At 49.2% G+C, this 11,582-nt stretch overlaps 1 protein-coding gene across 11 annotated transcripts; it reads left to right on the top strand.

The window, feature by feature from the left end:
• Window positions 1-1,688: 1,688 nt before the first annotated feature.
• Window positions 1,689-11,535, top strand: LOC104010426 (uncharacterized). 11 transcript variants are annotated; one of them, XM_087734340.1, is made up of 5 exons: window positions 1,689-1,734; window positions 2,076-2,139; window positions 4,407-4,480; window positions 7,363-7,540; window positions 9,030-11,534. In XM_087734340.1, exon 5 carries the CDS (start codon window positions 9,142-9,144, stop codon window positions 10,303-10,305), a length of 1,164 nt encoding a protein of 387 aa, XP_087590466.1. In that variant the 5' UTR covers window positions 1,689-1,734; window positions 2,076-2,139; window positions 4,407-4,480; window positions 7,363-7,540; window positions 9,030-9,141; the 3' UTR covers window positions 10,306-11,534. The 11 variants fall into 11 exon arrangements, with proteins under 11 accessions (XP_087590466.1, XP_087590468.1, XP_087590462.1 ...); XM_087734336.1 differs by having other exon boundaries at window positions 1,719-1,734; window positions 4,047-4,480; XM_087734338.1 differs by lacking the exon at window positions 1,689-1,734 and adding an exon at window positions 1,802-1,853.
• The last annotated feature ends 47 nt before the right edge of the window (window positions 11,536-11,582 follow it).

Genomic DNA, 11,582 nt, shown 5'->3' with positions numbered 1-11,582 from the left:
CAGGTGGGCTTGAACACATAACGGAGATAGGGCACGGAGTCCTTTATGCTCTGACGAGGTGTTTTCCATGGCTAAAGACCCTAAAGAACAGTGTGCTCCTCCTGTGCGGTGCTGTCTCCTGCTGTGTTTTTTGGTGTCCAGTGAGACCCCTGTGAGCAGAGGCTGCTCTCTGGCTTCCTCAGCCCCACAGAGGAACGTGCCCTAGGCTTGCCGGCTGTGCGAGGAGGGGTGACACCACAGCCATGAGGGGCTGTGACAGGATCCCTGTCAGGCATATTGGGGGAGTGACAGGTGTGCTGTTATCATTTGGCATCAAGGTTTTCTGGGCCTGTGTACACAGTGCAAATGGGGTGGTTGCCCTGGGTGTCAGTCAGACTACAGCTGTGGAAAGGTGAGCTGGTCTCTGGGTGTGTCAGATGCACTGAGGGGCTGTAGCGGGAGCCAGGCTCTGGCTGTGTCAGGCCTACTGGGGGGGTGACAAGGGCCGGTCTTCGAATGACAGTCTCACTAGGGGTGGCTGTGTCAGCCTCATGGGAGTGTGATGCATCAGAGGACAGGGGTGGTCTCAGTGTGTCAGTCACGTTGGGGGTTGAAGCAGGGGTTGGTCACTGGCTGTATCAGTCAGACAGGTATGTGTGACAGTGGGGCAGCCTCAGAGTCTCAGTCACACTGGGAGAGTGACGAGGCTGGTACCTAACTGTGTCAGTTGCACTGGGGGTGTGACAGGGGTGGTCCCTGCCTGTGTCAGTCACACTGGGGGTGTGACAGGGGTGGTCCCTGCCTGTGTCAGTCACACTGGGGGTGTGATGGGGCAGTCCCTGCTGGTGTCAGTCATATTTGGGGTGTGACAGGGGCGGTCCCCAGCTGTGTCAGTCACACTGGGGGTGTGACGGCAGCTGGTCTCCAGATGTCAGTCACGCTGAGGGTGTGACAGGGAATGGTGTCTGGCTGTATCAGTCAAACTGGGGGAATAACAGGGACTGGTGTCTGGGTGTCAGTCACACTGGGGGAGTGACAGGGGCTGGTCCGTGACTGTGTCATTCCCACTAGGGGGGTGAGGGGGGCCAGCCTCTGGCGGTGTCAGTCACGTTGGAGGTGTGACAGGGGAGGTCTCTGGCAGTGTCAGTCACATTGGAGGTGTGACAGGGGAGGTCTCTGGCGGTGTCAGTCACGTTGGAGGTGTGACAGGGGAGGTCCCTGGTGGCGTCAGTCACATTGGAGGTGTGACCGGGGAGGTCTCAGGCGGTGTCAGTCACACTGGTGATGTGACAGGAGCATGTCACTCACACAAAGGGTTGTGAAAGGAGCTGGCCTCCAGCTGTGTCAGACACACTGGCGGTGCGACAGTCACCCGGGAGGTGTGACAGGGGCCAGTCTCCCGCTGTGAAAGTCCCGCCGGGGGTGTGACAGGGGCCGGTCTCAGGAGGGTGTGACGGGGGCTGATCTCTGGTTGTGTCGGTCACTGGAGGTGTGGCGGGGGCCGGTCTCCGGGCGTGTTGTTCACTGGAGGGTTTGAGGGGGGCCGGCCTCGGGGCGGCAGTGGGTTGCGTCGGACCGCCGTTCACGCGCGCAGCGGTTGGTGACGCGAGCGCTGCTGCGGCCGCCGATTGGTGGCGGGAGCTGTCCGTCAGGCCGGGGCGGGGCCACGGCGCGTCGTGAGCGGGGGCGGTATGCTTAGCCCCCTCCCCGCAGAGGGTCCCGGCACGACATGGCGGCAGCCGGCGGGGCTGGGCTGTGAGTGCCGCTCTCCTCGCCCGGCGCGGGGGGAACGCGGCGCCCGCCGCTCTGCCCGCGGGGCCGGGGCCGCCGGGGGGCAGCGCACGGCCCGGCCCGGCCCGGCCCCGCCGCCCACGGTGAGGGGGTGCGGGCGGCGGGGGCTGCTACGGGGAGGGCCGGTCCGGGCGGCGGGCAGCGTGAGCTTCCCGCCCGCCCACCGCCCTTCTGCCCCGGCGGGAGCGAAGGGCGAGGGGGGAGAGGGCTGGGGCAACTCCCCCCGCGGGGTTTTGGGGTGGCTCTGGGGAAGTGCCGTGTTTCGGTCAGAGCTGCTCCTTCAGCTTCTTTTTTAATCACAAAAGAACTCGCCGAGAGTGTGTGTTTTCCGGGGACACGACTAAAACCGTCCCACTTAGGCTTAATCAGGTACTTCAGTAAAAATCCTTTATGCTGAATGGTTGTTTGAATAGATTATCAAACGCTTTTCTGAGTCAACCTAGTAATCCAAGAGTTACAATAACAAACAATGAGTACAGATCAAGGGCATGGAGAGGACTGTTCAGCAGGTAGAGATTTCTTCTTTAACTCCTTAACAAGCTTGTGTAGGCATTTTGTGGGTTTTCAAAGCTAAGCATGTGTAAGGTGCACGTGCAGATGACAGATACATCTCCTTGAAAACCACAGCCCGTTATTGTAGGAGGCTGTAGGGCATGGATGTTCTTGCATCTGCACTTTCTGTCCTGCACTAGAAGGGTCGCGTTATTGCTTTGCAGACTCCCTTGCAGTCTTGCATGTCCGGCACTGGAATTGAGCTGTCAGAGTTGGACTGGGGATGTCAGCAAAATCACATAAGAGTTTTGCATAGAAATTTGTTGGCAATCTAGATCGATAGGTGCAAAGGAAAACGCAAGGTTGAAAAACAAGAGCATGCCAGAAAGTTATTACTTGCCTAACATGCTTTTTGCAGTCCTCACCTGGTTTCCTTCTATTAATTGTTCCATGTTTGTTACAGCTTGACTCTAGATTTTATAACTGTATCTGACTTTCGCTGTAGTTAGGACTTGTTTTCTCAATGTGTTTGTTTCTTCCGAATGCCTTGTTTATGAGATGCCAGTTGACTGGGACCCAAAGATCTAGAAGATCCTGGCAAGCTTCACAGAAAAAAGCATGTTATGATAACAGGCTGGAGCTGGCTAGAGATAGCAGAACGATTCCTTGCTCCAGGTGATTTGAGAGACGACAGCATCAGAGATCCTGAACTTTCTTTTAATTGCACTCTCAGCAGGGTACCGCTGGAGCGTTGGCTGCTTGCTCTCCCTCTCTGTGGCTGTAGCATGTTGCATGTGGTGTAATCAGCTTTGGTAGGAGAGCACTTGCTGTTGGGTGCTGTGATGGTGTTCTTGCAAAATTCAGTATCTCTAACAGCTATTGCTAGTCTTTCACCAGAGCTCAGTGTGCTAAAGGGAGCCCATCTTTCCCCCAGGGGGTTCAAAGTTCAGTCTTCAGCCAAATATCCATTAAATCTCTCTGAATTCAGCTCCTACTTAGAAGAAAACTTGGTTGGGTTTTTTTGTTTTGTTTTATGTGGAAGATTCTGAAGCTCTCAGATGTTTAAAAGGTTTATGGCAGTCCTAAAACAAAGTAGCCAGATGTCAGGGGAGAAACCTACATGGCCAATAAAAATTCAAATTTGATGGGATGCGATTTTAAACCCTTCATAAAATGTGTTAAGCTCCCATTGTGGCAGCAAGCAAGTTAGCACTTTTTTAGCCAATTTAATGGAAACACGGGAGTGTAGAGTCTAATCCTGTAAAAAAAAAAAAATTAAAAATTACTCCAAAGCAGATCTAACTGACAAATAGATTACAGATACTCATCTGTCCTGATGGACTCTTCACATTTAAAACACATAAAAGTGAGGTAGCATAAATAAAAAGAAGGATGTAGGATCCTGTGTTTTGGGATATGTGTGTTGGGAATATAAATGTAGGATGGGTACAAAGCACCAATTATGTGATTTTAATAGGAATCATATATTGTAAAAAGATAGGTGTTTCACTTATTTTTCAGCCGCCTTCTCCTTGAGGATTACAGCTTATTTTTTGTGTGTGCTGGAATAACTCAGCAAGGCTGATGAGAAAGGCTTAGAATGCAGAATTTAATGAAATCATGTGTTTAGAAATGCAACATATGAAATAGAAGGCAGAGTACATTTTAAATACCTCAGTATTAGGAGAAAAAATTAAAACATGTGGAACTTGATAGAGTTAAGGATATTCATCTGAAGACCAATGTACGTGAGATAAGACCCTGAATTTTGTTTTTTATTTTAGGTTAAAAGGGAAACATTAGTAGAGCAGCCTGCTCTTCATTATTGAAAGCAAGAGGCTAGTTTTGGGACTGTGCTCATGAATTTTATGAGCGTGTTGACACTTTTGTCGGTCTAAGTGATGGGGTGTGTACATGCTGGTAATAAATACCCTGCCGCAGCAGCCCTTTTCTGGCTCATCTCGGACCAACAACAGAAGACGCGGTGTTCTGAATAGAGTTGCCCTGGGTTCTCGATCTAACCCATGAGACGCCATTTGGAGTGTTCTGCATTATGTATTACTGCTGAAGTATTTTCAATTAAACTGACATCTCAAATGCTAGCTTTGCCTGGCAGATAATGAAATTCTTATTTCTTTTCCAAGGAGGCTGACATGAAAGAAACCAACCGTGAAAGGTCACAGGAATTTGTACTGCCTGTCTCCACAATTACTAACAAGTAAGCACTATATGATACCATAGGATGGAGGCGGACTTGGTTTCTGTTAATGACAGTTGTCATGCAGGTGAGGAACACTCAGGTGATTCCAGACAAACCTCAGAAAGGGTGGGCTGCAAAGCCAGCCTGCAGCTGGAGGTGCAGGAAGATTACTCATCACCTTCTAGTCCTGGGTGCATCCTGCTAGACCTTCAATCCACATAGAACTGCAGTGCAAAGAAGAGGAGACCTTTGAAACTTACTACCAGAAGCACAATTCAACCAACCCACCAACTTTGGCCTGCAGTGGGAAGATGAGTGTTTAGAATGCTTTTCCTCTGACCAGTCTGAGGAACCTCAAGAAGGGATAAGTGAGGATGATGAAAGCATCATTCTTATTGATGCTTTTGAGGAGGAGGAGGAGGATGAGGAGAACGTGGAGCCCACCTCTGGAGATGCTTGGATCATTTCCCCCATGAGTCCTATGAGGAAGACCGTTGTTCGCTGGCATTAGGCAGCTGCAAGAGGAAATGCTGCCATTGTATCAGGTTGAAGTCAAAATAGGCGTGTGGTTGTTGCATATGATCAGGACTAGCTGGACTCGTCTGGGCATCTATGCTTGTAAGACTGATGTGTTAAATTAGAGGTTTTGTGCGCCTGTGGTCTCTTAAGTTACGGTGTTGCTGTCTAGATTATCACCACCCTCTGGTGCTGGTTTTACAGAAGTGTCACTGTTAGGCTGCACAGCCCACTTGGCCAGAACGACTCATCCATCTCTGCTCTCCATACATCCTCTCATGTTTTAACGCATGAGCTGTAATAAACCATGATTTGGATTTTTAAAAAAATGGCCATTTATCATCTGTGCCCCATACAAGCATGCTTGGCTGTGGAGATATTGGTGCCATATGTGCTTCTATATTACTTCAGTTTTCCTTAAGAGAACTGATGAAGAAGGGGAGGGTTGTGTGCTTGTCTTCTGTAAGGGAGGTGGAAGGGATATGTGATTCCATGCGTCTTGGTGGAAGAAAGCCTTTACCCTGCCCAGCTACTGCATTGCAGTAAGAAACGTCTAAGAATTTTAAATTCAGAAAAATGATAATAAAAATAATGAAAATCTTCTGAGGTTTTTTTTTTCTCCTAGTTTGTGAGAGTTGGGATGACGGTTCTTTCTCTGCAAGGTTCGCCATACTAAGCAGCATGTGGGTTTCTCATGGATTCAAGGACCGTCATTAAAGGAATGTTGCTAACTTATTTTTTAACTGTCTAATATGAAGAAACTGAACTGCCACTTACTGTGTTCTCAGAAGTAGCTCGCTTTTCTGTGTGAAAGGAGTAGGTACGTTTCTTTTCCTCACCCTCAACTCCCAGCAGAGTAGTTTCTGGTTTCGTGTTTATTTTTAGAGAGATCTGTGAGATCACAAAAAAGCAGAACATTAAGCATTTTTATATACCATATTTGCATATTTTGCTAGTAATGTACACTCTTGTTCATTTTTAATTTCAGTTCTGTATTTGCTGTTAATTGTAGAAGCCCATTTCCAAAAGTGAGAGTTTTGTTGAGCTGTCCAGTGTGCAACATAACTGCGGCGTTAAAAGGAGGAGCAATCTCTGCAAGATTACGTGGTGATGTAGGAGAGTAGTTTCGGCTGCAGGAAGCGCAGAACGGGTCGGTATGATGACGGGGGGGACAAATGCAGAGCGTTGAGGGCACTGGGTCAGGGACCACTGGTTGTAGTTGAACAGAAGGTGTTGGGAGCTTCCCAGCGGTGCTCCTGAGGGATCGGACCTTGGGTGACTCCTGTTGAACAGCTGCCTTAATGATGGGAATGTAAAAATGGACATGTGGGAATGAAATGTGCTGACAGGGAATGCGAACAGGAGGGAGGGCTGCAGAGCCATGGAAGAATGAGAAGCCTTCCAGAATGGCGGTAGACAGATGGTGAAAATTTCTGCTCCAAATTGGTGCGTTATCAGCTGTAAGGGATGGCGGAAAGGAGCCTGAGAAGGCCTACGGACTGGGATTGGGTTTGAAAAAGGCAAATGGGATCCTAGGATGCGTCAGGCAAAGGACTTCCACTGGGAATAAGGAAATAGTGCGGCTGTGAAAGGCCTTGGTGAGACTTCGCTGAAGATACCGAGTGCAGTTCTGGGCGCTCAGGGTGAGGAAACGTTCATTCCAGTTGGAAGCGAGGCACCGAAGCCAGGGACGTGGACAGAGCCTTCCTTGCAAGAGGGGAGCCCGTGGCTCCTGACAGAGCAAAGCTTGGGAGCGAATCCAGTCGCCGCCACTCTCCTGCGGGGAGGCGCACAGTTACGGCCGTGGGGGAGGAAAAAGAAGAAACAACTGTGAATGGCTGCAGGCTGGAGCTGGGGCCAAGGCTGCGGCCCGCCGGAGCAGAGGGGGGTCGGGAGAGCCTTTCGGCAGGAGCGGTGGGAAGGAAGGGCGCTGCCGGCTCTCAGCCAGCGCTGGGCCCACCGGGGTGCTCCTCCGCACCGCACCGCCCGGCCCCGCCGCCGCTGCAGTTTGAAACGGGCGCCGGAGCCGGGAGCGGGGGGTCGCGGCCCACCCCGGGCCGGCGCTGCCGGAACGGGGGCTGGCGCGGCGGGGGCCGCCCGGGTCCCGCCCCGCTGCTGGCAGCCGCCGGCCGCTGCGGGCCTCGCCGCAATTGCGCCGCCGCCAGGGGCTGCGCGTTAGCGGCGGGGCCGGGGCCGGGGCCGGGGCCGGGGCCGGGGCCGGGGCCGCTCCGCCCCACAGCGCGGGGGGACGGGGGCGGCAGCGGCGTCTGCGGGGCGGGGCGGCCCCTGCCCCACCGGGGGAAAGTTTGGGGGTTCATTCTGCCTGCAACGAAAACCCATCCTTTTCTTATTTATTTACTTTCTACTTATTTATTATTTTTAAGCCTTCATCGTGATTTAAATATTCCCCTCCCCGTGGAAACCGGGCGGGCCTTTGTCAGGGAGTTTTCTTAAGCCAGGCGGTGCCAGCCTCCCTGGAAAAGTTTTTTCTTCAACAAAGGAGACGGCAGCTCAGTTACACGGCTCGGTGCGCTGCTGGAGGTGCTCAGCCCCTTGCAGGAGGTGAGGATTAGTTCCTGTTCTCATGCGCCCGTTATCAAATTAATCGGAACGGTCGAAGTTGGGGGGTGACTTGAGCCATTCTGTTCCAGGCAGTGACTAACGAAGACGACTAATTCAGCTTGTTTTCTGTATGACAGCAGAAGAAAGCGCAGCTTGTGTCTCGAATGAAGCCGGCCTTTCGGAGATGTGAATAAGACCTTTCACTTAATGCATATTGCTATAGTGCCTTTATAACTATTTAAACCTAGTGAAACTAAATAGACAAGCTTTATATTTATGTACGCATGGAAATACAGAAACGTACATTTTTAGATACATGTGCTTTTTCATATATATATATATGTGCTTGTATTCAGAGAAGTCTTACACAGGCAAAAGCAGTTACGAGGAAGTAAAGAAACAGTGGGAGTAAAGGGAATATGAAAAGTGGGTGTGAAGGAGAAGGTGGGGGTCAGAGGATCAGCCAAGGTATCCGTCAGGATTGGAAAAATGCAATTTCTGAGTTTAGACTAGCAATTCAGTGTGAATGCAGGTTTAAACCAAGTGAGTGAAAGGTCCCTGTGGAGCTGCTGTCAACAGAGGCTCCTGGGACAAATCTAGAAAACCTCCTGTGAATCCATGCTTTGCCATGGCATAAACAAAAGCATCTTCTTTGTAAGAAAGTTTGTGACTCAGGTATTTCTGACCAATTACCATTGCTTATATTTTCTGCTAGCAAGGCTGGTCTGCAAAGGGAGTTTACCCAGAGAATTTGAAGCTGTTCCCATGAGCCAGCTCTGGAGGATTACTATCTGTGCTTTGAAGCCTGGGAGGGAGATTAATAAGCTTTCTGGACAGCTCTTTCATGCCTTTCCTTGCATGTGTCTTCTTTGCATGGTGCTAGCTGGTAGTGGCACAGGCAACCCAAATATCCTCAAGACAGTTACAATGATGCTGGTCAGGATGGGAGGCCAAAGGTGCTCCCAAGCTCTCCAGACACCCCTTCCGTACATTGCTTCTGGTTTTGGCTGTTGGACTGACACAGTTTTTGGGTCTCATTGCGTTACCTAACTGGTTTCTGAAAGAAAACACATCGTGACTGGTGCTCTTAGTTCATATTTAGCAAGGTAAAAACAAGGATTAAGCATGAATCCTTGGAAAAAGAGCTGTGGTGGGGGCAGCTGTGGTGTAGGACTTTGCCCAAAGTGTTTGCACCCCAGAGTTCTGAAGATTTCTCATCTTTAGGTGTATTTAAAATGGAAATTATCAGTTTGTATTTGTAGTGAAGGCTGGAATATGATAGATGATTTAACTTCATTAAACATTGTCTATATCTTGTATGCTGAATGTATGTTTTCTACATATATAATTGTAGATGATTCTGTTTCTACTACTGCTTAACTAATAGTCTGTCCCATTCTTTTAATCAGAAAAAAATCTTCACTGTGATAACTTTATCTTATGTTAATATCAGAAAAATCGCCGATGAAATGGGTGTTTTATTTTCTAGGGAGGACTGTAAAGAGAGCTAAGAATGAGATGGACTTACCATGAAAGACCTGAAGCCCTCGGTATACACATCATCGAGGAGCTGCAGATGAACACAGCGTACGCCTCAGAGGATGGATGTGAATGTGGACTGGGACTCTGAGAATAACATTTGTGACACAGGTGAGAAGCATTCAAATTATTCCAGAAAGACCACTAAGCAGGTGGGCCACACATTTAGCCTCCAGAAGGAGGTAGATATGAATTACTCGCAGACATGCAGTCCTCGCAACTCTGCTGGACCGTCAGGTAAGCAGGAGCTTCCTGCAGAGTTGCAACGTGAAGACAAAGAAACCTGTGAGACCTACTACCAGAAACGAGGTGAGAGTACAGCTGGGGTATTTGTCCCCTCCAGTACCAACTTTGACCTGCAGTGTGGAGATAAAGATTTAGAGCACTGTTCCTCTGAGCAGTCCAAGAAACCACGGAGAAGACTACGTGACGATAATGAAAATACCGTTCTTGCTGATGTGTTTGATGAGGACCTGGAGCCTGTCGCTGAGGAAGCTTTGCCATATCGGTGCAAGAAGTGTGGTTCCTCTTTCCAGGGTACGTGCGAGCTGCAGGAACATAAGCGAACTCACCTTGTGGAAAACTCATACCGATGTCCTGTCTGTGCCAAAGAGTTCTTCCGTGCGGCAAATTTGCGCATGCACAAGCTCATTCATTCTAGTGACAGACCACACAAATGTCCAGAGTGTGACAAGGGTTTCATTCGCACAGCTGATGTCTGGAGGCACCTGCGCAATGTGCACAAGATAGAGCGCTCCATGGTGATCTTGGGCAATGGCATGGCTAGGAACCCGTGGTCGATAGTGCACCGTAACCAACACGCTGTTGAGTACACTGATCAGCCTTGTGCAGAAAACCAAAAGTCTGAGGAAGATGACTATAAACCTTATGCCTGTCCAACGTGCGGCAAAGGTTTCGATAAGCCTAATCTGCTTTCCAAACACAAAGTGATCCACCGACAAGACAAGCCCTATAAGTGTCAGGAATGTGGCATGGCATTCGTCCAGCTGCTCAGGCTGAAAAGACACCAGCAGACTCACTCTGGGGAGCGCCCTTTCTATTGCGAGGAGTGTGGAGGGACGTTCACCCGGCTGGCATCGCTCCAGCGCCATCACCGCATCCATACTGGAGAGAAGCCCTACTCTTGCAATTACTGTGGTCATTCCTTCACCGAGTCAGGCACCCTACGGAGGCATGAGCGCACACACAGATTGGACAAATCTTAATTCTTAGTTCATTTGTGATTGCGGTCTCCTTGGTTGCTTCTTACCTGAACGAGGCCTGCTCAGTTAGGTTGGAGAAAGCACCCCACTGCATGTGCTCTGGCCAGTCCAGACCCACTTCCCAGCAGTGGCTGATAGGGAACACTACATCACGGGGATCTCTGGAACTTGTACTGGTAGAGATTGCACTCACTGGCTTTAAACTGGCTTTGTATGAAAAAATAACTTAATTACCACTGAGTAATGTAATGTGAGACTTGAGAAGACTGCAGTCACTTACGTGTGCTAGCACTGTCTCAATTTGCTGAACTGACTGCATCAGCTTGAGCTTTTTGCAAGGATGCACGGGCTATGAGACTTCTCTCTGCAGTCTTGGTCACTGGATAAATTGGCCCTGCCCTCTGAAGTGTGATGGCTCTTTAGCACTGGGTTTGGAGATCTGTTGTTGCAGGTCTTTGCTAAGTCAGAACAGTCCAGAGTTGTCCCTCTATCCCTTCTCTCCTTGTATTCTGCTGAGTTTTTCTTTCCATTACTTTTTTTTATTTGGAGGGGAAGTATCATGTTGGTTATTTAAAAAAAAGCCACCACAAAACAGTTCCTTAATAAACTCAACAGTTACCAGCTGTATTTCATAACTGTTTCTGTCTAAGGGAGTACTGATCCCTTACGCACTTTCGTGTGATGAGTTGAATGTCTGTTAATAATGGAAAAAGCTTTATTTTCGCTATGACGGTGCATGTTCTTGGGGTGAGGGATTTGAATACATTTGTGTCTCTGATGGAACCGTGCACTCTAAATCTGTCCAGCTGGGTATTACAGTAGGAAATGTTCGAGAACACAAAATTCAAAGAGCAGAAGACCGAATTTATTTAAGCCACCTTTGCTACTCGTTGCGTAGGAATCTTCTTCATTTAAACGTTTTAACAGAGAAGGAAGCTTCTCATAACAAAACCGTGTTTTGTGTTCTGTGACGTGTCTGAGTATTACCCAAAGTGTCTGCTAGACTCTTCACTTTGATTTAGATTCAAATGGTTAGTGAAGAAAAAATTCCTTAGAAACTAGCCCTGTGGGCTGTCAGGTGCTGCTAAATGCCCCAAGGCTGTAACTTCCAAAGAGGTATGTATTGCTTCAGTTATGGCAGTGGGGTTTTTCACTTTGAAACTTAATAATGACATTTAATCCACTGTTAACTACTGTGGTAGAAGCATCCAGTTCGTCCTTAAGTTGCAGCCCTAATTTCCTTTCCGTGTCAGAAAGCTTTGCTTCCTTCCCCTGCCAGC

The sequence above is a fragment of the Nipponia nippon genome, unplaced genomic scaffold, assembly GCF_047370975.1.
Source record: "Nipponia nippon isolate SJK-2023a ecotype South Korea unplaced genomic scaffold, ASM4737097v1 scaffold_5, whole genome shotgun sequence".
NCBI lineage: Eukaryota > Metazoa > Chordata > Aves > Pelecaniformes > Threskiornithidae > Nipponia > Nipponia nippon.
This window is presented reverse-complemented; position numbering and strand designations above follow the sequence as displayed.

Bases quoted from the DNA above. Each gene is read 5' to 3' on its own strand.
- LOC104010426 (XM_087734345.1), top strand. From the start codon at position 9,142: ATGGATGTGAATGTGGACTGGGACTCTGAGAATAACATTTGTGACACA.